Here is a 27968-nt window from a genome sequence, read left to right as displayed (position 1 = left end):
AACGGTGTTAGCTTTAGCTTAGCTTGATGTCTGTGTGCTTGTGTATATGTACGTATTTCATTTACTGGCTGTGCTGAAAAAGAAGACGAAGCGGAAGATACCATGCCCAGCATTTAAAACATTACATTTTGATAAAGTAAACGCCTCCTAGGAGAAAGACATGCCTTAATGTATTTCATACGTAAGTCCGTTTCTTGTGACTGACAGTTAAACGTAGAGTACAGTTTGTTTTTGTCGTTAGCTCGCGTTAGCTAACTAGTTAGCATTGGCAGCTAACAATCACCTAGTTTGTGAACAGTGCGCGGCTTATGTGGCTTGCCAGCTGGCGTATTTCTTTCACAGAAATATAGCAAGTTTAATAAATTAATAAATAAATGCTGTGCATTACGTTTTGTTTAGTACAGCAGCGCAAAATGCGTGAAAGCAGCCTAATTGCGGTTCTTCAGCCGACAGCACTGGTTTTGGCAGTAGGACGATGCGTTTAATGAATACTCCCTGTCTGGCAAACAGCTAAGTTAAGCAGAAATACTAAAATTGTGCTAACTGGGGAAGTGGTTTAGTGTCGTAAGCTGACTTTCGACCACTGCGGTTGTCCACACTGGTACGGCGGCCACTGCAGGTGCGGGCTGAACAACTTTCGCACCACTTTTCTTTCTCACGCTCGCTAGTTTTGATATCTCTGTTGGTGCTTGTGCTGCAGCTGTGTCCAACGTCGAGGTGCGATCTCGTCCCTGTCCAAGTCTGTTGAAGCATGCAACAAGAATGCAGCCCCTAAACAGAAGAGATGCTGGAGTCTGGCATCAAACGAGGAGCCTGTTGTACAAGAATCTACTGATCAAATGGAGAACCAAGCAACAAAGTCTGCAGGTGCATTTTCTGTGCATTTTGTGCGAAGTCCTTGAGATGTGAGCGCTTTACTGTATAACAAAATTAGTTAGTCCATTATCCCTGTGAAATTCTTCTTGCAGTTTAGGAACAAGATATTGGTACCCTGAATTGTGTTCTTAACATGCACAATATTGCTTAAGTTGTTTTGTTTCTTGATGTATTGAGTACAGACTTTATTCCCTACCTGGCCACTTGCCTAAAGGTGAATTCTGCAGATTTTTTAAAACATTTTTGGTTAATTGAGATGTTAACAAAATGAAGTGTTTTGATGTTAAATGGTGAATCATAGAGAACTGTACCAATTCAGATTCTTTATAATGGTGGTAATGGGAACCTGTGGTGTATCAAACTTGACTAATAGGAAAAGAAGGGACATCCCTATTAGACATTATTGAACTTAAATTGGGCTTAAATTGTCTGACTAACTGCAAAATCTTGCTTTGTGAAATAACCCTCAGGGGTCATGATGATTATGACACAAATATAATAATTTTATTTGCTTTTTTAATGTTAATTACTGTCCAAGGTGACTAGTGCCCTCAAGTCTTCTGAGTTGTTTAATGTAATGCTGGTAATGGACAAACAATGGTAAAAGAAAGAACTAGATAATCTTAAAACTGTTACAAGACAGTGTCTCTGACATCAGGAGATGTATTTGTAACTTTTTCATGTTTCAAATTTTCTGTAGCTTTTAGAGGCTTTAAAATCTGGTTCCTATCACCGCTACTGTGAGTAGTTCTGAATTGACAGTTTCCTCTAGAATGGAGCATTTTACATCAAATGACTCTGAATGATTATTTACACCTTAGTGGTTTATTTATGCAGAAATTTTGAAAGATCTATGGAATTCCTTTTTAATATTGTCAGTCTTAGCTTTTTATGGCAACTAGCCACATACTGATATGAAGTTCAGGACTTAAAGACTTTAACTTGATCAATGTAATGGGAAAAAAAATATATTGGGAGCACTATTCTAGACAGCTTTAGGAACAAGGAATAAGATGTTCTATATAATTTTCAATTTATTTATTCATAAGGGATGAAGCTTTTCATTCTTCCTTACTTAGTCATTCATCATCTCATTGGCTGCTAAAGAGGAAGATATCTGTGAAGTCAGTATCACTGCATGTTGTGATGTTTCTGATGTTGTATATTTTAACAAAGAGAAACTGTTAATGCCCAGACATATAAAAGACTATGCACAGGCGAACCTTTGCTCTGTCTTCTGATTCTGAAGGCATAGTGCTCCATTCTGTAAGATTGCCATTGCCACTGTGGGCTGTTCTCACAGCACAGCAGGGTTGCTGGTCTCACCTTTGATATTGAAAAGGGTGACAAAAATTAAATATCTCCAGGCATTTCTTTCTGTTTTTTTTGTCTTTTGTTAGTGGTCATGTATTTTTTATTTTAACTTAAGTTACTGTAATGCATATTTAATGCATCTCCCTGTTTCGTGTGTGTGTGTGTGTGTCTGTGTGTGTGTGTGTGGGGGGGGGGTTATCTGAAAGCCTAATGGAATGAATAGGCTGTTAAGGAAATGGACTTCCTCTTTAATAACACATCTATAGCTGCCATTAATTTCCATGTGCATTTAAAGTTGCACTTCCAGTGTTACTGTTACTGTCCATATTGTGATGCAGTCCTCTTTCCACTAGTTATTAATAGGACTAAATGGACAAAAGTGCAGCATGTTATGCAATGCTCTCTGTTAGACCTCTTGCCAACAAGTGCCTTGTAAACTTTATTGATTTTATGGAGGATGATGTGCTGGAAATATATGTGACTCCTGAGTATTTTGAAAACATGTGTGGGTCCAATTTTCTCACTGATGTCCAACGATGTGCCCTTGTTCTTATCTTGACTTATCCTAATTTACATAGCTTCCCAAGGTGTGTTTTTAGATCCAGCAGCATTGCAAATGGTTCGAGTTTAATGCTTAGAGAGTTCAGAAGTCCCTGCAATTGGAATTCTACCATTTACCAGTTGAACGATTACATAAACAAGACTTGATAAATGTTTATCCTTTTAAAACTGACTCTGTAGATGCGGGGCTCAGTGATGTAAAGACACTCTCATGCAGTGATGCTAGTGAAGGAAACTTAAAATAATTTGGTAAAAGAATAAATATGGTCCTTATTGAGACCCGTTTGAATCTTCTACAATTGATTGACCTTAGACTAGTACAGTTATACAGATGTCCAGGCACACTTGGCAGGCAGCACTGTACTTATTTTACATTGCTGCTTGTACAGTGTTATTACAAATGTTTCATTCAGACAAGAAAGGTAGGCCAGTTCTTAGTAAAATGCCTTTATTTAAAATGGCAGCATGTCTATTTAGTTTCTGTAGTATTTCATTTAAATTTAGGTGGCAACTTGATTGCCTTCAAATACTGCTTCTGCTGTGTACCAAAGGCCTTACTTGATGAATGCTAAACACAACAAGTAGCTGGTACCAGTTTAAAAAAATGTTTCTTGTTTTACTCTGTAATTATCTACATCTTCAATATCTCCTACTGCAGGAGCAAACTAATCAACAGCAATGTGGATGGGCTTTAGAAAGAATGTGCTGGTTTCTTCAAATTTACATGGCAAATGTAACAGGATTGAGCAGAGCAACATAAAATTAATTCAAAATAAAATGACTGGACATTTCATAATTGTTGCATAATGGAACTTGCCTAATAGTAAACTTCAAGAAATCTTTTTTAATAGAATGATGGTGGCATGTAGAGCTATTGTGGTTTTTAGTAGCGTTGTGTTGTGTCTTCAGTTTTTTTGTTTATCTCTCTCTCTTTGTCTCTGTGTAGGAGCTGATCCTTCCTCTGCTCCTTTTGGGCCTCCTTATTCTCATCAGTACCCTAAATCCTCACATCTCGTATGGTAGTATCAGTACTACTGAGCTAGAAGATGATGCATACCTATCACTTAAAGGCCTGGGATACACCCCGATTACAAATGTCACCAGTCAGATTATGGAGGATGTGGCACAAGAGTTACGTAAGTCTCAGTGAAGGACCACAATGCTGTGCAGATGGTTTTGCTTTATCAAGAGGACCATTGCTTCAATCAGTATAATGATTGGTCAGCAGGCAACATCTGGAAGAGTAATTTGAGTAACTTGTCAAATAAAAGCTGCTGTGTTTGGTTCATATTTGATTGTCACTTATGTCTGTTATTCCCATGTTACCTTATTTTTCTGAGTATACAAAGTACACAAAATTCTCATGGAGCCTGTCAGAAAAACATTATGCTTGTGTGTTATGCCTAATTTGACTGTACTACAAACATAAGCTTAGCCTAACCATGCATCCCATCTTGCTGCAACATCTCAGCAGAAATTAAAATGATATTTGCCCAGAGAAAATTGAAAGCATCTTTTGTAGTTATGCATCTGTTTATTCATTTGTCCTTTTAGATATGCAAGACCGCTTAGAGATGTTCTCTACTGAGGAAGACCTAGAGAATGCTAGCCTCTATGAACCCCTAGGCTATGTGGGAGTGGTGTTCCTTGATAACTTGTCCTACCGGCTACGATTCCCATACAACCAGCTTCCTCCACCTAGTGACTACACTGAGTCCATAGGTAAGAACAACATAGGAATGAAGTAGTACTGTATTGTAGAGCCTTGTTGTTGAAGAAAAGAAAAAGAATGATATTTAGAAAGTTTAATGAGTTTTCTCCCCTGTCCCGCAGCAAACTGCTACGCCAACTATTTGAACTGCCCGTGCAGCTAACTACTAGGTACTCTGGGTTTATACGCTTGCAGTCACTGATGATGCGGCTATCATCCAGGTTAGGATGGCAGAATACAGATGTTTTTATATTTAGTTTGAATATACAATTTTAACCACACATGTAACTACCTACTCTTTAATCAACACTGTCACATTATTGAAGTCAGATTTTGACACATAGTTGTTACTGCTTTCATTTCCAGCCTCTAGAAATGTAGAAAGGTTTTCTCATCGATGCATGATGAACACTATTCCAAACAAACTAGTTAAAGTAAGATGAGTGCACAGACCATCTCTGCTTTGTCTGGTGCAGATGCAGACGAAGCGTTCAGTGTGGAGAGAACTGACTGTACGTGTGGTGATGATGGGTCATCCGGGCTCAGTGGAGGTCCAGAAGTTCCCACATGCACTCATCTCCATATATCTGGTGCTGGCCTTCACACCATTCGTCTCTTTCCTCATTGTAAATGTTGCGGCTGAGAAGGAGCATCGGCTCAAAGATACGATGAGCATGATGGGGCTGTATGACACAGCATTTTGGTAGGTGTGGCGACTGATGGGGCTAGAATAGTTATTGATAAGGATTATTATAATGAGCTTTTTTTACTAATTATTTTCTTTAATGTTAGGCTCTCCCATTGTGGTGAACTTGCTGTCTGCAGGCTGTCTGTAATCAGAAAGCTTGTGAAACAGTTTTCCAGTCAAGGAAAGTTTTGTCAATTAGCTTTCTGTGAAAATCTGGAGACATGGGAGTGTTTGCTGAATTTTGCAGAATTATACAGTTGAGTTTTTGGAGATTGGTACATGAAGGTATTTGTAGATTTGTGTGTGTTTCATGCACAGGCTCTCCTGGGGTCTTCTATATGCTGCTCTGGTGACGACAATGTCTGTTCTCATGGCTGTTATCGCTACATGGACACCTCTATTCTCCAACAGCAACTTTCTTGTCATCTTCCTTCTAATATTTCTCTATGGAATATCGACAGTAAGTCCTTAATGGCTTTGCTGTGTGTGTGTGTGTGTGTGTGTGTGTGTGTGTGTGTGTTCTCCAGTAAACCTATAAGCAAAAATTATTTTAAACCAGTGATTTCCAAATTTAGTCCTGGAATACCTCTTCCTTACAGTTTAGCACTATTTCTGATCTAGCATGCCCAGAGTGACTCAAGAAAAGCATATTGATTAGTTGGTGTGTTGAAACAGGTGTGCAGCAGGGAAAATACTAAAAGGTGCATGGCACCTTTGACCTTGGCTCCTGCTTCATTTCTTGATCTTGTAGGAGTTCCAGATTTGCAAATGTTATATTTTTTGCTTTGTTCAACTTGTACTTACTTTTAAAATGTACATTTTCTAACTGTTCAGACACTTTCAGGTAACTGGCATGAGGACTTTACTTTTGCATGTGGTTCATTGTTCATCGTTTTCGAACTTGGAAAGCATTTGTATACTGTATGTATAAGCATACGTCACAGGAGATATAGAAGTTGTTTTCTGAACGGATGTCATCTTCAACAAGTGATAAGTTTGAATAAGAACCTTGGTTTAGCTAAAGCAAACATCAAGATGTGTGGATTTGCCCCTTGCCTTATTTCAAAACCCTTGAAGGATTTAATATGCAGTGTCTGGGAAGCCTCTTGTGTTGAAAATGATGAGATTTGCTTACCTAAGCTACAAGGGCACAAAAGAAAATTACTTGTATCTGCTATATTTATTCTTTTTATCTTTTATCGGTTGGTCCTTTTGACCTTTGGACACCACAGATCACAGCAATGTTTTTGTGTTCCCTGCAGATTTTCTTTTCCTTCATGTTGACTCCTCTGTTTAAGAAGCCCAAGTTTGCGAGTACAATGGGCTCCATGCTGACACTGGTTTTTGGCTGTCTGTCTCTGTTTACTGTGCTGATGAGGGATTTCCCCCAGCCAGCTGTCTGGGTGCTTTGTCTACTGTCCCCCCAGTGCCTTCTCCATCGGCATTGCCCAGGTAACCTCTCTGTCTATGCCACTTTTAATAGTAGAAATATAAGTTTCCAAAAAGTACAAAAAACATAGTGTGTTACTAAATAAACACACAAACATTGAATGGAGTGAGGTAAAAAAAAAGGGAGAACAAGTGAGTCTCCCTAGCCCTTCTCATTGAGTTAAAAGGCCTTTATTGTGGCATGGCTATGGGCACAATCTCTCAGCACATTTTAACATGTGCCTTCATCAGGGAGAGTACTTGAGAGATTTTGTTCATAGGATATTTCTATGTTATTAAAGGCTTAATTGCTATCAGGATAATGTGAAATTCATCTGGTGTATATGCTACAGTTGTTAGAAGAAGCATATGAACACTTGAAATTGTTTGGATTTTTGTATAAATGTCTCCTAAAATGTTATCTGATATTATTTAATCGATAACAGTAAAGTTTGACAAGATATGCTAATATACCTAACAGTGATTTGTAAGTTAATGGCTACTAGTTAAAACACTGTAATTTCATAATGCTAATTAGTGGCTGCTCTCTTTTATTTATTGTTAGAAACATTAGCTTTCGCTGACTGAACTGATCCTTTAACCATTTGTTTAATACAGATGATGTTGTTGTTGTTGTTGTTGTAATAATAATAATAATAATAATTAATTAGTTGTAGTAATGGTAGTACTCGGCTAGTATTTTGTGTAGTATTTTGTGTGGAATCGCTAGGGGAATCCCTCTTTCTCTCTTAGTTTTAGGTCTCAGTTATTAAATCAGTCATATTTTTTTTGTGAAGAATTACAAAGTACACCCATGTAAAACCCTGGCATTTGGTATATGTTGACTCTGTTGTAAAATGATTTTTGAATTTGTGTGTAGGTGGTGTATCTGGAGGCCCAAGGAGATGGTGCTGTGTTCTCCACTCTGGCTAATGGCCCTCATGCACTGTATGTGCCACTGCTGATGCTGTTTGTAGACTGCATCCTCTATCTGCTGCTCGCTGTTTACCTAGACCAGGTGATGCCAGGTGAGACTCCAAGCTACCATCCTTTACTTCCATCTTGAGTAGTCCATATCCTCCCACAAGCAGGACTTTTTGAAGTAATATACCTTACCATTGTGGTTCAGTTCCAGGGTTTGGCAGAGGAGACCGAAATCCACATTATTTGATGATAACCTATTATTACTTGTATTGGAAATTAATTTTTGTTGTATATTTGGGTGAAATAGTGTGCCAGTAATCAATGGAACAACAAATGTATTTTTAAGTATCAGTAGTCAATCAATCTGTGTATAAATGTGCTTTCTGAAACCATCAGTCAATAAATTTTAGTGTGAAGAAGCTTCACCCTTGTAATATTTTTTTAGGGGAGTTTGGAATGAGACGTTCTGTGATTTACTTCCTGAAACCTTCCTATTGGACGACACGCAGCAAGCGCTATGTGGAAGTGAGCTCCGTCTACGAGGTAGAGGTGAATGGAACTCCTACAGTTGACGAATCTGTGGAGCCTGTATCTCCAGAGTTTAGAGGCAAGGAGGCCATCAGGTACCAGTTTAACCTTATAAACCATTATTAGCAACAAACACACACTAAAAGTAATGTGCTCATGCATTTTGGCTTATGGTAACTTATAGAGATTTGGTAAGTACTTGCTCTAGCTCTGTGTGCTGTGCTCAAATCCAACAAAGCCCTCAGAGATTGGGGCCAGTGCCACAGCTTCTTTTTGAAAGACATGGAATGCTGCCAAAACTCATTTAATATCCATCGTGTGTGTGTGTGTGTGTGTGTGTGTGTGTGTGTGTGTGTGTGTGTGTGTGTGTGTGTGTGCGTGTGCGTGCATGTGCGCGTGCGTGTGTGTTTTGTCCTGACCCATCAGGATCTGCAACATCCGCAAAACCTATAAAGAGAAGGACAACACAGTGGAGGCACTAAGAGGTGGGTCTTAATTCATCACTCTTTTAATGTGCAATTGGTAAGCCAGAACTGGCCTGTATAGGATGTGTTTCTCACAACCCACAGAATATTTTGTGAAGTCAAATAAGACAAACTCATCAAGAAATTAAATTATTATTATTATTATTAAAAAGTATTATTAATTGGTTAGTGAGACTGTGAAATAATAAAAGGATGACTACCTAATTGTTTTGTGTTTAGATGGAATCCACTCGTATCCTACTTCTGGGACAAACACAATCATGTGTTTCAAATTTTATTAAAACAAGAATCAATGATTTATTAATTTTTCTGAACCTTCATTTAAGTGACAACAGTATAGGTAAAGATTTCCAAAGTTTAATTGACCAGCCTAATTGTATTTTTTTTTTTTTTTTGTAATGTTCAGTTTGATGCCTGCAACACACTCAGGCCTTTTATCACTGATACACCTTTCCTTTTAATTACACTTTTAATTTTTTTTTTTTTTATTTAAGAACTGAGGACACATTATTGTAGTTTTACAAGAAGTTTTTTCCAATTCTTGCTTGATAAAAGACATCAGCTACTCAAAAGTCTATAAGCATCACTATCTGATTCTCCCCTTCCTGATGCACGATACATTTTCAATAGGAGACAGATCTGGGCTGCAGGCAGGCCAGTCCTGCGCTCTGTGTCTATGAAGCCACACTATTGTAGCATATGCAGAGTGAAGCCTGGCATTGTCTTGCTTAAATAACCATGGACTTCCTGGGATATAGACATTTGTTTTGATGGCAGCATAAATCCCAATTTATACCTTTGCATCAGTGGTATATGTATATGTGTGTGGCCAGTGTGTATATCTTTCAGTCACTGGTATAAACCATTGCGCAAACACCAGGTTCTTTTTTGTTTTTACATGTAATGTGTGCCTGTCAAATATTATGAATTATTTTGGTTTTTATTAATGGCGTTGTATTTTAACTTTTTTTTAATAATTATAGAAACATTGTGTTTGTTTTTAGGTTTGACTTTCGACATTTACGAGGGTCAAATCACAGCTCTGTTGGGTCACAGTGGAGCAGGGAAATCTACACTTATGAACATCCTGTGTGGCATCTGTCCTCCAACAGAAGGTCTGTTTCTATCAGATCATGGTCTGTTGTAAGACTTTTTTGGCCTTAGCACAAATGTTCAGTGCATATTGTAATGTTTTTAACTTTTTTGTTCAGTTGATTTTTGCTAATTTAAGCGAATTTGAGCAAATTTAAGTGTTTCCAAATGTCATTAGTGAAATTATTGAAAATGCCCTCCAACCACTTGACTCTTGATGAAACATGTTTAGTATTTTGTAATTCTAAAAACGTACTGACTAACTTTCTGAGTAACCAAGCCTGCTATTCATTCAGGTCCTCTCCTCCTCTTATTTAAAATTAAATATGTGTAAGGTACTGAGTTAATCGGTAGTTGTTGTAAGTTGTCTTTGAGGCGCAAGATCTTTGTCATGTCAGATGTAATTGGTTGTGTTTTGACCCCAGGCTCTGCTACCATCTATGGCTCCCCGGTGGCTAAAATAGCGGATGGGGCTGAGATGAAGCAGCTTGTGGGGATCTGCCCCCAGTTCAACATAATCTTTGATGTGCTCACAGTAGAAGAGCACCTCAGGATCTTTGCAGCCATAAAAGGCATTCTGCCCTGTGATATTGATAGTGAGGTGAGAACATATCACCATTGGTCTTCACAGCTTTCCCTTAAGTGTATGAAGATGTGATCTGGTCACAGCAAAGAATTTCTTCATTGTTGTGCTAACACTTTTTTCATTATGTGTATTTTGAGGTAAGAATGTGTTTGTTTTTGTTTTTGCTCAGGTTAGGAAAGTTTTGAAGGATCTGGACTTGGAGAAGATCATGGATGCACAGGCCAAGAACCTGAGTGGAGGCCAGAAAAGGAAGCTGTCTGTGGGCATTGCCATTCTAGGAGATCCTAAGGTAGAGGACACTTGCAGCTGTGCAGTAATGTGGTTATCATTGATTGTCTTGTCTTGGTGGATTCATTCTTTGTTTGTATGTATGAATGTCTGTGTGTGTGTGTATACCTGTGTGCATGCATTAGATCCTGCTTCTTGATGAGCCCACAGCAGGCATGGACCCAGTGTCACGCCACCAGGTATGGTCTCTCCTGAAGAGTCGACGAGCAGGCAGAGTTACTGTCCTCAGCACACACTATATGGATGAGGCAGATATACTTGCAGGTACAAAACTGTCAAGCCCTCATTATTCTCTTGAACTGCCCCTCCCATCCCTGCCCAAACTGTAAAATAAATCATTTTTATTTTCCCTCTCTTCAATCTTCCTATTGCACAGATCGTAAAGCAGTCATCTCTCAAGGTCAGCTGAAATGTGTGGGCTCTTCTCTCTACCTCAAAACCAAGTGTGGAGTTGGATACCACCTCAGGTCAGTGTTTCATGCTATGTCATGTGCAGCTTAAGAATTACAGCTAAGGTATGATTTTTTTTAAATGGGTTAGTTGCCAGATTGATCTAGAGATGTGAAATATTCACCATGGTAAATTTTTCTAAATTGTGGCTTGAAAATGTTACACTTGCAATAAAATACTTAAGATTCTTTTTTTTTAACGAGCTATTTGTATTTTAATTGTTGATTGTTTAAATTGCTGAATAACAGGTGTTTTGTTTTTTTAATTATGCCAACCTCTTACTTTAGCACAGAATAATTAGTTAATTTTAGTATCTGGAATTGCATAAATACATCAAAGGGTCATTATCATGGAAAGCTGAATTTTTCCTCATTTTTTTAAAATAAAACGTTTGTTGGTAAGAATGTAGTATGAAAAAACAAGTTTCAAAACGAATTGTTCACTCCCCAGGCGATACAGTCTTTATATGGAAACTAATTTTAAAAATCAACCGTTTTTGAATCCATTGCTTCAGTGCTGTCAGCAGTGTCAACACATTTGCTTGCATTCATCTATTTAGTCTGCAGCAGTTTAGTCCCATCCATTCATGCCAAAGTTATGTAGAGCTTCAGCTTGAATCACTTCTTATGAGGCACAATACAAGACAGCCAATCAAAACAGAGCTGATTTACATAGATCAGTCTTAAAGGCAAGTTAACAAAAACAGCCGATGTTGGAACATGGTCATGGTACGTAAAACCAAGCTACCAAGTTAACCTCAGTTAAGGACGTTGGGAATATAAGATGAATGTACAACCCCAATTCCAATGAAGTTGGGACGTTCTGTAAAACATAAATAAAAACAGAATATGATGATTTGCAAATCCTTTTCAACCTATATTCAATTGAATACACTACAAAAACAAGATATTTAATGTTCAAACGGATAAACTTTATTGTTTTTTACAAATATTCACTCATTTTGAATTTGATGCCTGCAACACATTCCAAAGAAGTTGGGACAGGGGCATGTTTACCACTGTGTTACATCACCTTTCCTTTTAACAACACTCAATAAGCGTTTGGGAACTGAGGACACTAATTGTTGAAGCTTCATAGGTGGAATTCTTTCCCATTCTTGCTTGATGTACAACTTCAGTTGCTCAATAGTCCGGGATCTCTGTTGTCGTATTTTGCACTTTATAATGCGTCACAGGTTTTCAATGAGAGACAGGTCTGGACTGCAGGCAGGCAAGTCTAGTGCCCGTACTCTTTTACTATGACGCCACATTGTTGTAACAAGTGCAGAATGTGGCATGGTATTGTGTTGCTGAAATAAGCAGGGATGTCCCTGAAAAAGACGTTGCTTGGATGTAAGATTTGGACCATATGGACCATTTTAAGACCTAAATTGAAGACGGTTTTAAATGCTTCATACATTCAAAATAGGTAATGACTACTCCTTGATGTAGTGTCTAGATGTGTGATAAACAGCTCCTTTCAGCCCTCCTAAGGGGTGTGTGTGTGTGTGTATGTGTGTGAGAGAGTGCGAGTGCTTGGAAAAGCGACAAGGTATCAAGAAGCTGCCTTTTTCTAAACATGTGATTTCACTTTGTGTAGGATGTCTGTGACTGAAGTCTGTGAGGTAGACAGCCTCGCATCATTGGTCAAGCAACATGTTCCGAAGGCTCAGTTGTCACGGCAACAGGAGGCTGAGCTCACATTCACACTGCCTTTTGAAAGCATGGAAACGTTTCCAGGTCTGGCTTCTGTTAACCTTCTGCTTTACCATCTGCTGTAGACCAAACTGCCTTATGCTTGACTGAATAACAGTGTTCCTCACAGTTTTAGTAGTGCTGACTAGTGAGTTTAGCATCATAAGGTCGCTGCACCATTCGTAGTGTACATGATGTTTTGCTTACATTTCCAGGTCTGCAAATGTCTGTTGTGTATCTCATTATAATGAAAGGTAGAGACATATCTATTGATGTAAATCAGGTAAACAGTAGACATAACTGATCAGTCTGCTGGCTTATTGATCAGCCTTGTGGTTTGTTGTTTTTTTTTGTTGCTCTACTATGTGATGTGCTTGGGTGAAGATGGGGGGAAAAATGGCTCTGTTTTCCTGCACTTAGGGCTTTTTGCTGAGCTGGACTGTAGGCCAGATCTGGGCATCATTAACTATGGTGTTTCCATGACGACGTTAGAAGATGTGTTTTTACGTCTGGAGGCGGAAGCTGAAGTGGACCAAGCAGGTAAGACATGCACACCCTCCCTCAGAGCAATGAGTTTTATACCTTCTATACTTTCAACACTGTCGGAGCAGTGATTTATTTCTTATGTGATTATTTTCTGCACATTATGAGGTGCAGATTTTAAATGGAAGCAAAAAATATCATATGTTTTGCTGTCATCCAGAGTTCAGGTATAGGAACCAGTATTGTGGTTTGGTTTGGATCAGTGTATCCCTGCTCTCAATAGGGGTGACGTCACACTTCCAAAAGTGGCAAAGCGTGTTGTTTTTTAGGAAAAGAAGAAGACAATTAAGCTGTTTTCATGACCAGTTCATTTTTTTCTTAAGTCCACATCAGAATTTGGGTTTTTGTAATATTATATCTTTTTCTTTTGGCATGTTTTATTTCACACTGCTGTGGTTAAAGTGCACCAGATTACACATGCTGGTGTTTCTTTATTGATCAGATTGTTTTATCTGTAACCCTAGTGCTTTAAAAAGTGGTGGGTTAAGTGCCTGCTTTCCACTATGGTTCCACCAGCTCTGACATGAAGCAGTAGCCTCTTATTCCTGTGATTAGGTTTATGAACCAGTGGAAAAGTGATTTTGTAGAGTACTACCACAGTACTTACTGTAAGTCGTGTTGTTGGATTGATTCTTTTCGCCACAGTGTTGACAGGCTTGTAAAATACTCAACCTGATCCTTTCAGATGCTTTACAAACTCTGTATGAGTTTGACCTGAACTTGTCTCTTGTTCTGTTTCAGACTACAGTGTATTTAACCAGGATAAGGTAGAAGAGGAAGGTGATGCATCTTCTCTGGATGACATGGACCAGAGGCTGCTGACCTTCTCAGAGAGCAGGCAGGATGCAGTGAAGGGCCATGCCCTGTGGAGACAGCAATTCAGCACTGTAGCCTGGCTCCATATGCTTAACCTGCAGAGAGAGAGAAAACCCATCATCTATAAGTGAGTACATGCAACTCATAACAGAAAAGCATCTTATTTTGCATGAATAGTTACATGTACATAATAAATGAGGTTTTTTTCCCCTATTACATTTATTTGAGTCATACTATTGTGTCTCTTCTCTTCTTTTCCCTTCTCTTCATACATCAGTGTGACGCTATTCCTGGTCTTCTTGACTGCGGTGCTAGTTCTTTCACTGGCTACTGGGAATATTCAGATCCACTCCCCTGACAGACGGTTCCAGCCTATCTACCTGCTCCACCGAAATGAAGCCTCTCACAAATATGCCACCAGCTTGCTCGTGCTAAACTCATCTGGTCTGTCTGCTTTCTTGGATAGAAGTGTCTTTAATTGATTTCAAAAAGGCAGGGCAGGCAGACTATTTAATGATTAATTGAACAATATCTTCAAATAGGGAGAAAATAATGTGTGAATTAGTTATTCATTGCAAATTGTGGTGACCTAGTTTGCGTAATTCTGACTTGCAATTGCTGGCCTTTATGTGCAAGTTGAGTTTTTTTTGGGATGAAGCTTTCCTTTCATCTTGCATTTTTTTCTGGTAGACTCTGATATATCAGGCTTTGTTCATAATCTGGAAGCTCAGGACATTAAGGTGGAAATGATGAGGAAACCGGACTACATGTCTGCTGCACCTCATAGTGCTGCCATCAATGTAACAGGCTCCAGTAAGGTGAGTCAAACTTACAACACGCTCCATAGCAACTCGCCTAGCGACAGACTGCTTTTGCTTCAAACAACTTCAGGGTGGATCAGCTGAAAATTTTAGGTAGATTTTGTTCCAGGTTCAGGGTTTCACCTAAAACTCCTATTTTTGAAACACTTAATAGCTTTAAAGATGTCAACTTTAGTGTATCCATAAAAGGATCTCATTTACCTCTGACTCTTATCTTGACTTGTGTTTGCACATTAAATAAGCCAGTTAATGCATTCAAGTGTGGGTGGGAAGCTTATTAAGCTGGAGTGAGGTGGAGCTGCTAAACAGAGCTCTTGATCCTCTCAGGCTGAGAGCTGTAGAGCAGTAAGGCTTTACTTGTGTATCTGTGGCTAAGAGTTCTTATCTGTGTAGTGGCCCTTGGATCTCTGAGTTGGAGGCCAAGCTGGGAGGAGAGGCAAAATGATGCAGAATTTAAATCGCTCTTAGCCTCTTTCTCACATGCTTCTAATCTTTTCATCCTTTTATGTTTCTGTTTTATATTGAGTTTATGTGCCTTGGTCCTGATTTGAAGTAAGTGATAAGCTAGTAAATCTCTCTCTCTCTCTCTCTCTCTCTCTCTCTCTCTCTCTCTCTCTCTCTCTCTCTCTCTCTCTCTCTCTCTCTCTCTCTCTCTCTCTCTCTCTCTCTCTCTCTCTCTCTCTCTCTCTCTCTCTCTCTCTCTCTCTCTCAAGGGTTTCAGTTACATTTTAGCCTTTAACAGCACCACAGTGCACTCTCTGCCCATGGCGGTGAATGTGCTTAGTAATGCCCTACTCAGAGGCTTCAATGGTACTGGGCATATCAGCACCTGGTCCAAACCCTTTGACTATGTAAGTCCTGCAAAATTTCACACTGTTATCCATCTTCATGGAAGTAGTGGTTCAGTATGTATAGTTTGAGTACAAAATTATTATTCTGTTCTTTTGTATCCTAGCAAATTCCAGACTCGACGTCTTATGCTCTAGTTTATATTGAGGCTGTGATACTGGGTATGCTGGCAGCTGGTATGCCAGCCTATTTTGCAATGGACCACACACGAGATCGAGAGGTAATCATATATGTAGAGATGGTTATAAGCTATATATTGATTTCACATTCAGTACTGTGCAAAACTTAAGTCAATACTTTCCAGTCAAAATGGCCATTAAATACCTATTATTCATTTTTTTATCGCATTTTAGAAATTAGATGCAAGATAATCCATTTGCATTAAAGCGTGGCATAGTCAAAGGAAAACACATTAGTAAGTGTGAAAAACAACTGTTGTTCATAAAAGTTAAATAAAAAAAGACAAAATATGACTCTGTAGTTTGGAGACCTCCAAAACTATCACCATCAGATAAACAGTAATCAAAGCTTTCATTTTGAGAGATGGGAGAAAATCCAAACACCACTGTTGGTTCAGATGTCCACAGGCGTTTGTTTGTCCTTTCACTATAAAGACAATGCTATGTGTCTGAAAGGATGTGTAACTGTCAAGAAGCTGTTACTGAGAAAAGGAAGAAAATTTGGAAATCAAACAAAGAAGCTGCTCATGTTTTGAGAACAAGGAACTGGCCATTCCAGAGCCCAAACCTCAACATCACAGATTTGTGTCTGAAAATGGGATTATTTGAAGCATGAAAAGCAGAAAATGCAACCAACTTCGAAGTCTGATTTTTGGAGGCGTGGGAAAATGTCCCTTCTTTGAAATAAATCGAAGCTGTAATAAAGGGAAAGGTAGACCAACTACATAAAAAATGCCACTGTATTTTGTTCTAAGGACTTTTGTTTAATATCTGACACTGAACAAGGAATAACTTGAAATTAATAGTTGCTTTGACTGGAAATTAAATAATAAGGTCTCTGACCTTTGCGTAGTACTGTATTATTTGACTTTGACATAATTCATGCCATCTGGTGGCATTTTCTTTTTGTTTTTGTTTTTTTGTGGAATGTAATTTAGTGTAACAATTTATCTGCATACCACTTCAATGGTGGTGATGGCAAAAGCATTGTGTGAGATGAAAGTAGGATATCTTGTACTTATTTTAGATAAAGTGTCGTTCAACGCTGAGGATTTCTGGTATGGTGCCATCTGCATACTGGTGTGGGCAGGCTGCTGTAGATATCCCATTCTACTACCTCATCCTCATCTGCATGACGAGCACGCTGTTCGCCTTCCACTCCACAAACCTTCTGTCGAACAGCAACATCATGTCTGTGGTGAGGGAAACTACACACACATACATGATAGACATATTTATTTATATAACTTTATTGATATGAATATAAATTAGTGTTAAAGCAGCAAGACATACAATTGCACATAAACGTACATATATTAGGCAGAAATAAAAAAAAGGCACGTTAGAGTAAAGTATGAGTACATAAAAGTATATCTATTTGCTTGTTTACATAGCATAAAAGACAGATTTGTTGTAAATAAATGAGCTGGTATTATGCTCTACACATTAACTGCCACTTAAAAATTATTTTTTTTAAAGGCTTGACTTTTGTTGACTTACAAATGTAGTAACAGGCACCCAAACACATGCTGTTATCTGCAAAATTGTATTGATCAGCAACTTTACAGTACACTACAGTGTTTATTTCCTTGTTTACTATTGTTTTTTTTTTTTTTTGCTTTGCAGCCTCCTAGCTCTTATAGAATGCACAGCCCGCATACTGATATAAAAATCCTGGATCTTGTACATGCTGAAGTTCATGTCTATGTGTGCTTTTGTCTTCAGATTCTCTGTCTAATAGGATTTGGACCCGCCATGATCCTCTTCACATATTGCATCTCATTCATGTTTGCCAAAGTCCAGAGCAACAGAGACTTCTTCTCTGTCGTCTCTATGATGGTGAGTCACAGCCTGAGAAATCCCCACAACCTGAGATAAACCCATCAGGATGCACCGAGTTACGAAGTATTGATTGAACTAGGACTAGCTCCACCTAGATTTGCCTTACATAGAAGTGTAACTCTATTTGTAGAGGGCAGTCGTGGGCTGGAGGTTAGGGAACCAGCCCTGTGACCGGGAGGTCGCCGGTTCAATCCCCTCGGTCCATGACTAAAGTGCCCCTGAACAAGGCACCTAATCCCCAATTGCTCCCCGGGCGCCGTGGATAGGGCTGCCCACTGCTCTGGGAAAGTGTGCTCACTGCCCCCTAGTGTGTGTGTGTGTTCACTACTGTGCATGTATGTGGGTGTTTCACTGCATGGATGGGTTAAATGCAGAGGTCTAGTTTCACAGTGTGAAAACACAGTGACAAATGGTTCAATTCAATTCAAATATTACAAATGCTGTAAAATAAAATTAAATACAGATATTTTAGCACAGGAGCCCAGCATTACCTAAATTGATAGTCTATTACAATAGTACAATAAATACGTCACCAAATTTTAAAATCTGTCTGATGGCAATACGATTGTGATGTCATTGTGCATGTTTAACTTAAACACTGCTCTGTAGTACCAAAACAGACTCTGTATGTGTGGTGTCTCAGGTGTGTGTAGTCTCTGCCTCCATGGTCCAGCTGGCCTTTGTGAATGATAATCCTGGCCTAACACGTGCTCTACATAACACACTGTGTTTCTTCAATCCATTATACCCCTTGATTGCCTGTCTCAACTGCATAACCAAGGTGAGCAATTTGATATATTCACAATAGTCATACTTTAAATAAATTAATTCATTACGCCATACTCATCAGCCTGGACTATTCTATCTCTAAAGCTATCTGAAATCTAAAATCTGAAAATACTGGGAAAAGTGAGATGCACAAAACAGACTGGGACTGGTTAGGATTTGTATTTTGTGCAGAAAGTAATATGGTTGGCCCTTTGCCTTAGCTTATAGTTTAAAATTGAGTTAATGTCATCTTGTGCTCTATGCTTAATGAGAGATTTATTAAATATCTTTCAGGCTACCTTTCTTCTGTCTTTCCATGAGGAGTTCCTGTGGAAGAATCTACTTATTGCTGTTATAGCTGTGAGTTTCTCAGACTTAGCATATGTGTATGCATCTTACAGATATTTTGTGATTTGTTACTTTGTATAAATTGTTTTTCAGCCCTACCTCCAATGCATTCTGCTGCTCTTCTTGCTGCGGTGGTTAGAGATCCGCTATGGAGGCCAAACTATGAAGAATGACCAACTGTGCAGGTTAAAATAAAACACCTCTACTGCACATTACCTATATTGCAGTATCTGCCTCCCAAGCTTGGGTTACCTGTTTGTGTAACAAGATTGACACTGTTGCATGCTTTCTTGTGACTCTCAGACGCTCTGAGTGAGGAAGGTGTGTTTTAAGATGCAATCAGTATTTTACATTTTTGTCCATGGTGGGTGAATCTGTAGTGGATAGTGCAAATCCAAAGAGATGTTTTTGGCAGAGGTAGGGTAGGGCAGCATGTTCTTAGTAAACCGAATCAAGAAAAATACACAACAGTCTGTTATCTTTCAACAACCTGTACAGAATGCAAACATGAATGGTTCTTTTTAATTACAAACTGAAAGAAAATGCGGCTTAAACCAGAAAAGAGTGTGAGGTGCTGGAAGTGATCTATTTACTCACTGCAACGGATTACAGACTAATCAAGAACATGCTTACAGAATCGTAAATTAGCCAATTAACAGTGTACACTGCAGAACAAGCATGCTTATTTACACTTGGATGCTGTGACTTACTACTTGTGTACTGAATGATGCAGTTGTTGTACTTGTTTTAGGATCCTTTTCAGTCTTACTCTGCAGACATTCCTCCAGGTTGGCAGTTTCAAATTAGTTTGACTGCTTTAGATCAAACAAACAAACAACTTTAACTTACAATTTTCAACTATATTTAAGCTGTTTAGGTAAAGTGCTCAGAAAGAAGAAAGACCTTGTGTACGTAAACCATTTAAGGATGCCGAATATCAGTATAATGATGGTGGGTGGGAGGGTGTACTTTGTTGTTTGCTGAAGTTGACTAGGAAATCTACATTTTAAGCCCCTTGTAAGTTTAAATTGCTGATTTTTGGCTTTTCTCTTTTTAGAATCTCTTCTAAAGCCAACTGCAAAGTGCAGCGGAACCCAGAGGAAAATGAGGATGAGGATGAGGATATTCTGGTGGAGAAGGCTCGAGTGAAGGAGGCCCTTACTTGTCAGTGCTGTGAAGAGGTGGGGAGTATGATGCTTAACCTTGAACATTACTGCTCCAGTATTAAATCAGTGGTGTTAAAGATGTTTCAGTCTTACTGTTTTGAGTTTTGCACTCCAGTGATATTTGCACTTTATTTTTGGTATACTGTAGTACTGTAGACGTTGAAAAAGTACATTTGACTGTCTCTCTTGTGGTGTGCTTAGAAACCTGTGGTGGTAGTGAGTAACTTGCGTAAGCAGTACTCTGGCAAGAAAGAAGGCTTCTCCCTTGGAAAGAGAAGAAAGGTGGCTGCTAAAAATATTTCCTTCTGTGTCAGAAAAGGTGGGTGCATTTTTTTTTTTTTTTTTTTTTTTTTTTTCTCTTTTCTAACTGCCTGCTCCATGCATGAAATGACCACCTTAGTATTATGTGTGCTAACCTAGTGTTACCGGTCTTGTGGCTCTTGCTCAGGTGAGGTGCTGGGACTTCTGGGGCCTAATGGAGCAGGGAAGAGCACGATCATGCACATGCTCTCAGGAGACACAAATCCCACTGCAGGACAAGTGTGTACTTTGTCTATCAACCAGCCTCTAACTTTTAATGGTTTCCAAAAGGGCTATATAAAACACTTTTTTAAATACATACATACATACATACATAACCAAGTATACACATCCTGTTTTGCAGATTTTGATGGGAGACTACAGCACAGAGTTCAGGCCGGTGGATAACCCGCTTGAGCATGTAGGCTACTGCCCTCAGGTGAACCCTCTCTGGCCTAGGGTCACCCTACAAGAGCACCTCCAGATCTATGCTGCCATTAAGGGCTTACGCCACAATGATGTACCAAACATCATCAGACGGTACCTCTCTATCCTATATTAATGCTTACAGAGAAAAAGTATATTTTATATATATATATATATATATATATATATATATATATATATATATATATATCTCAAACTTTGATAAATATTGCTCGGTGAGTTTAGTTTGTGCACATAGAGAGAAACGTTTAAGTGTGTGTGTTTGTGTGTTCTTAGAGTGGTTAATGCTCTGGAGTTAAAGGAGCATCTTCATAAACAGGCTAAAAACCTGTCTGCAGGCCTCAAGAGAAAGGTGAGACCAACACTCAAACTCAGCAAAACCAGTCAACAGATACATTTACTAGTATTTCTGTGTAGTAACATTTTCATGCTTGATTGTTGGTTTTGGGTTTTATGCTTGATCATGCCTCAGTAGACCTCTCAATAACAGGATTTGCTTTTTTGTCTGTTTGTTGTTTGTTTGCAGTTATGCTTCGCTCTAAGCATGCTGGGGAATCCACAGATTGTGCTTCTTGATGAGCCCTCATCTGGTATGGACCCCAAATCTAAGCAGCGCATGTGGTAAGATTGGTTTGTACTACATTTTGTACTCAACCGTCTACACTTATGTCTTTGTCCAAATAATGGGTTCCTAGCCTGCACACTATGCACATTGTGCTTTTTCTCTAGTTTAACTGTGTATACTTCTATAGTGTGTGTGTGTGTGTGTGTGTGTGTGTGTGTATATATATATATATATATATATATATATATATATATATATATATATATATATATATATATATATATATATACACACACACACTTCCATAGCTCTGAACAGTACATGGCAGTTCTCAGATGCTATTTGATTTTTTTTTTTTTCTTCCTAATCTTTATTTGGTTGACTGGGTTTTTGTAATTTTGACAAACTGAATATGTGACTACACCAGTCAGACACTTATTGAAAATGAGTATGAAACCTGGTCAAAGGTTAATGTATCAGCACAGCCATTTCAGCAGATAATCACAGGCACATAGCACGCCTGCTGAAAGCTCAAAATTAGGTGATGTAATCTAATTTGTGCATTAGGGTCTCCTGTTATTGTAATCCATGCAATCAGTATACTTTCATAAAACACACCTTTTGCTTCATGTCTGCTCTGACATATTACCATTGTCCCTTGTGCCAGGAGAGCGATACGTGCTGCTTTTAAGAACAAACAGCGTGGTGCCATCCTGACCACTCACTACATGGAAGAGGCAGAAGCTGTGTGTGATCGAGTGGCCATCATGGTTTCTGGCCAGCTACGGTAAGTTCAGCTCTGTGTGCCCGTTTCTCTTTTTATCCTGTATTCAGTGTTTAAAATGTCTTAAGACGTTCAAAAGTTTCAATGTTTTGTTCATCGAACCACTTTTGCCTTGTGGCATGGTGCTCCATCATGCTGCAAAAAGCATAATTTATCACCAAATTGCTCCTTGATTGCTGGGAGTTGTTGTTCTTAAAGGATGTTTTAATACCATACTTTATTCATGGCAGTGTTCTGAGGCAAAATTGTGAGTGGGCTCCACTCCCTTGGATGAGCAGCAACCCCACACATGAATGGTCTTACCTTTTCTACTTCAGACAGTAATTTTTTTCAGATGTCCCAAACATTCTGAAAGGGCTTCATCAGAGAAGATAACTTTACCCTAGTCCTCTGCAGTCCTATCCCTGTATTTCCAGCAGAATCTCAGACTGTCCAGCAGAATGTCAGACTTGATGCTTTTCTTAAAGAGAAGTGGCTTCTTTGCTGCCCTTCTCGACCCCAGGCCAACCTCCAAAAGCCTTCGACTCACCGTGTATGCAGATGCACTCACACCTGTCTGCTGCCATTGCTGAACAAGCTCTGCACTGGTAGTGACCTGATCCCACAGCTGAATCCACTTAAGGAAGGAGTCCTGGCATTTGCTGGACTTCCTTGGGCTCCTTGAAGCCTTCTTCGCAGTATTTGAACCTCTCTCATTGAAGTTCTTGATGATCCGATAAGTGGTTGATTTAGGTGCTTATTGATTTAGGTCTTACAAGCAGCAATGTCCTTGCCTGTGAAGCCCCTTTGATGCGAAGCAAAGATGACTGGACATGTTAACAGAAAAAGACAGTGATTTCAAGTACCACCTGCCTTTTAAAGTAACCAGTCAGCTCTTCTAATTTAATCAGCATGACAGATTGATATCAGATGCCTTGTCCTCGTTAACACTTTTTCCTGAGCTAAAAAGATCACGGAAATGTGTTTAGCAGGTAATTTTGTGGCAGGACTGAAATGCAGTGGCAATTGAGTTTTTTGTGATTCATTTTTGTGGCAAGGAATGCCTTTGCAATTAAGTGCAATTCATCTGATCACTCTCTTCCTAGCAATCAAATTGCCACCATAAAAACTGAAGCAGCAAACTTTGTCAAAACCAAATTTACGTCCCTCTCAAAGCTTTCGGCCATGACTGTACAGTCATTTCCTAGCATATTATCAGCATTCAGAATGCTCTGCACCAGTGTTTGAGGTTGCGTAATGTGAATGTGTGCATGTGCTCCATAAAGAAAAGACCTTGGTTGAAGAGTGTGTGTGTGTGTGTGTGTGTGCGTGTGTGGTGTGTGTGGTGTGTGTGTGTGTGTGTGTGTGTGTGTGCGTGTGCGTGTGCGTGTATATGTGTATGTGTGTGTTAAATTGAGTCCATAATTCATGTTTCTGCAGGTGCATTGGCTCCATACAACACCTAAAGGCTAAGTATGGTCGAGGCTATAGTCTTGAGATTAAGCTACGAGAAGAGCTTACAGGCCTCCAGCAGGTGGCACTACTGCACAAGGAGATACTAAGAATCTTCCCTCATGCTGCACGTCAGGAGAGGTGTGTATTGAGAACAGCAGTGAAAGAGCATAATCTCTTTTAGCTTCTGATAACCTTCCTTTGTTGCCTGTTGTGTTGCAGCTTTGCAACTCTGATGGTTTATAAGATTCCAATGGAGGATGTAAAATCACTAGCCCAGGCTTTCTCTCGGTTAGAGAGTGGTAAGTGCCCACAGAACACTACATTTGAATACATCATAACTGGTATTTTCTTCCTTTTGTTTACTTTGACATGTGTTTCCTATTCTGTGCAGCTAAGCAGAACTTCAACTTTGAAGAGTATAACTTTTCTCAGTGCACACTGGAGCAGGTTGGTGATGCTTTTCAGTAAAATATCACAACCCAGCAACTCTAGTCATGTTTTTGATTACATTGCTTAGAATAGAATTTAGATCAAATTAGTTTTTTTTCCTTATTTTTTTGAGTCATCATGGTTAACGGTATGTATTTACGTCAGGTTTTTATGGAGTTTGCTAAAGAGCAGGAGAATGAAGAGGAAGAAGTGGGCTCTCTCAGCACCACCTTCCAGTGGCAGCGGCTCCGTCAGGATGGCTCGGCGTCCTTCAATCACACTGACAGCATTGTGCACCAGCTGTGAGCCCTTTCAGCTCTCTGTCTCTCTCACTCCTTCCCTGTCTCTCTCCTTCTCTTTGTACATGTGCCACTCTCCTCACTCCAGATAATGAGTGCCCCCATACGAGGTGCACACTGATGAGGGTCCAAAGGCCCATGGAGTTGGTACAGGCACTGACACACCCAGAGTGATGGCATCATGTGTGTCTCAGCTGACTTGCATCCTAGCATTGTGGTATTTTATCCCATTTTTTTGAGGAGTTTTATTATTGAGATTCTCACCCAGTAGGAGGTGCACTATCTATGATAAACTTTTGTTTCGTTATTCACTGGCCTTGGTGAACAAGTGTCTCATTCTTACCCTCCTGCTGTTGTGACATATGTGTTGAATCAATCACAAATAAAGAAACAAACACTTGGAAAAGATCTCATGCCATCAGGGACCATGACGGAACCAAAGCATTGTATCTGCAGTCTAACCACCCCAATGCTTGCTCACTTCAACACTAAAAAGGTGCTTTTGGTGTCTGTAGCATGAGGTCCATTGCTAGTTCTGTTGTATATAGATATGGAACAATAGAAAGGAAATCAAGACGTTTTCTTTTTGCTTGAGGATTTGTTGCATGTGCTTGACCCTTTCCAAGCACAGGGAGTTGCCGAGGGAGAAACGTCATCTAGCTGCATTGCTCAGCCTTGAAGGTGGCGCATATATACATTTTTTTTTTTTTTTTTTTGGCCTCGTTGGAGTACCACAGCACAGCTGCTGAGATATACCAGCATGTGGAGAGACTCTGCTTCACAACCCCACCAATGGTGGCCTGCCACCCAGACATGCTGAGCTTCCTCCATCTCTGCTGCAACAGAGGAGCTCTTGAACTCCTCTCCTCAAACACCAGCACACGTTTCAGGGCCTGCAACCGTGGCCAGCTCTCCAAAGACTAAGGCCTGATGATAAGGCATGGACCTGTACAGACCAATTGGGTCTCTATGGCAAGAAAAAAAATACACAAATATAAGAGCTTTCCCCCCTCTTTGTCAGTGTCTTTGTCTGGCTTTATTCTTTTTATGTTTTTTTTTTTTTTTTTTTTTTTTTTTTTTTTGTCCTTAATTTTAACTTGCCTGGTGGCCTTCCTTTGGAGGAGTTTAAATGTCCAAGATGATTGAGACAATACATTGAGAATGTAGTTCCCATGCACTCTGCTTAGACGCATGTAGCACTCCAGATTTATCAGAAACTGAAACACAGCCTTGAAGCAATGCGGAAGACTTTGAAGTGAGAGGTCTCTTTCCTGTTTCCATTTTAATTATTTAAAAGGTGATTACTTGTGAGCGAGGCCTTGAACACATGATAGTAATATGATGCGGTTTTGTTTATAAGTACTGTTTATGTGTTTAAAGTTGTTTTATCATACTGTTGTAGCAAAGGTTAAGTTCCTAAAAGCTTTACAGTGAAGAATTTACTTTTAAATGCGGGTTTGAGATGCACCTTTTTTATGCTGCATATTAAGAGTTTATCTCCTTTTTTCCCGTCTTTTTTTGTTGAGTTTTTGGAATATAAGCATTTGGTGGAGGTAAGGGTTAACTGTGGTTAGTATTGAGTTTTTGGCACATATCCAAACACAGCACGACACAAAAATAAATCCAAGACCATCTTCAGCTGACAAGTGACAGTTTAACAGACTGATGTAGAATTCTAAAAAGTTCTGAAAAAAAAAAAGGAACAAGCAGATGATTGCTAGATGTTATTTTTAAAGCTGCTTGTGTTGCATCCAGATTGTTGTGGAGTTTTCAATAAAGTGTTATACTTTTTAAATCTTAATTCCTGTAGAAAATGTCTGCCTTGGTCTTCATGCATTGTATGTTGTAGAGAGGTATGGAGATGTCATGTTTCTGTCAGAGTTCTGACCTCCAGATGTGTTGCTAAAGCTCAGTTTACGATTTATACATTAGAGCTCTTAACTGAATTGTTGTATCATACTTAATTTTGTAAATGGTGGGAAAGTTTCCCTCCTATAGATACCACTTTTAATCTGATTAGCAGTAGAGTTACAGAACAAATTAATGTTGTTACCGTTTTCATGTCCAGATTGCATTTTCTGGAATGGTTGTTGTATAGTATAGAAAATCCCCATCAGACTCTGTTTCAACCCGAATTCTGATTGGCCAGAATGAGCTTCAAGCTGTGAAACTCAACCGATCCATTGTTCTCTATTGCACCTTGAATCTTGTCTAAAAGTCATTGCTTTAGCCAGGTGGTCTCTCAGACAAGGTGCTGCTTAAGGATGTTGCGGGTTAATTTGTTTGTAGAAAATTGTTGATGTCTGTTTTGGCTTATTTAGGAGTTGCTAATCTTTTGTACATATACAGTATTTTTCTCCTCACTCCCCAATAAAACAAACAGGTTTTGGGGTACAGCTCTCCCTGAATGTGGGAATAAGGAAGTTGTAACAGCCTGCTTGAACCAGTCCTCAAAAATTGTAATCTGTGTTAAGGTGGTGCATTGTGTTGAATTTAGTATGTCTGTATACAATATTTTATTTATGCTAAATTTGGGTTTTGGAGGGCTTTTAAAATATTTATACTTAAAATATTTACACTTCACTAACTCCAGCTGCATAATACAGACTTTTGTCATTGACTTCACCAATTTTATTTGTAAAACTTTTTAAGAGGCAGCAAATTATTATTATGATCATTTTTAAACACTTTTCCCATAATTCCAGGAGCAGTGTATTCAAAGCAGTGAGACCAGTTCACATGAGAGAAGCTGTGTGCTTTTAGCATCTGCAAAAAATTATAATAAAATCAGTAATTTGATGTGGATGTTTTGGAAGTTGTTGGAATTGTTCTCCTTAGTATGATGGTATTGCTTTTGTTTGTGAAGTGCATGGGAGTGGTGAGTTGCTATTTTTTTTTTTTTTTTTTTTTTTTACACTAAATGAGCTTTATTTTTGCACAAATGTAGCCTCTTATACTGGTATGGTAGAACATCTCAGTGACGTTGATTTTCCTTTCTTGTATTCAGGTTGGGTTGGGGTATGTCCGGTGAAATCTATCTTTAACCGAAATACTAATTTCCTCCAAAGTGCAATATATGAATACCTGTTGTGTCTGTGTGGTCACTGCTTTCTGTAAAAGGTGTGTCATGGCTAACTGCAATATCGATGTTGTCTTTTTTGTGAACTCAGAATTGTCTTGCAGTAAAATGTAGCCACTATTATGTAACCTTGTAGAACACTTTTGCTTTGCACTCTCTTAATTTAGTGCCCGGGTCCTTGAGAAAAAAAAATAGAGATTTGAAAAAATGTTATTAGAAAATTTGTGATTTGCACAATTTGGAAGCAAATTGAGTTCATCCACTGGCTGATCTGGTTCACTTTAATGCAAGGATTGCACAGAGATCAGGTTTTATTAGCCCTTTATTTTTAGAGCTCAGATTCAGTGATGCCTCATTGATCTCCTTAGGTTGGATAACATAAAGCAGTATTTATGTTTGAAGGTATGTGATGTGTAACTGCTTCTGGACACCTGAGAAACATTTTTGTTTCTGTTGAATTGATTTGCTGTATTATGCAATCTTTATAAGAAGTGCGCACTGTTTTTCTAGAAACTGTTGTTGTACCACGTGACCTGATGTGCTTGTTATTCATTTTGTGCTGGTTTACATACACATAACACAGTCCATTTCTTCAGCCCTTGTGTGTTGAGAAGCCAATCTATGTAAAGCATTTACCCCAGAGGATTGAAATAAAGAAATTTATGAAAACCCCA

General features: G+C 39.0%; 1 protein-coding gene across 1 annotated transcript; it reads left to right on the top strand.

Annotated features, from left to right (window-relative positions):
- On the top strand, nt 1-27968 carry abca5 (ATP-binding cassette, sub-family A (ABC1), member 5). The gene is given in 42 exon segments (XM_017703624.2): nt 1-181; nt 701-867; nt 3698-3887; nt 4306-4473; nt 4585-4622; nt 4625-4661; nt 4664-4683; nt 4939-5165; nt 5469-5610; nt 6413-6579; nt 6581-6602; nt 7459-7606; nt 7948-8125; nt 8457-8515; nt 9520-9630; nt 10033-10208; nt 10363-10482; nt 10607-10745; nt 10858-10948; nt 12531-12670; nt 13046-13165; nt 13910-14111; nt 14262-14428; nt 14675-14802; nt 15519-15656; nt 15761-15874; nt 16861-17031; nt 17559-17672; nt 18319-18456; nt 18738-18803; nt 18885-18976; nt 19849-19972; nt 20159-20276; nt 20406-20497; nt 20622-20797; nt 20981-21056; nt 21231-21325; nt 21937-22056; nt 23473-23625; nt 23707-23786; nt 23879-23934; nt 24082-27968. Coding segments are annotated over 42 exon segments (5034 nt in total). The 5' UTR covers nt 1-168; the 3' UTR covers nt 24223-27968.

This window comes from Pygocentrus nattereri, chromosome 13 (genome assembly GCF_015220715.1).
Source record: "Pygocentrus nattereri isolate fPygNat1 chromosome 13, fPygNat1.pri, whole genome shotgun sequence".
Taxonomy (NCBI): Eukaryota; Metazoa; Chordata; class Actinopteri; order Characiformes; family Serrasalmidae; genus Pygocentrus; species Pygocentrus nattereri.
Note: the sequence above shows the minus strand (reverse complement) of the source record. Positions and strands in the feature narration are given on the sequence as shown.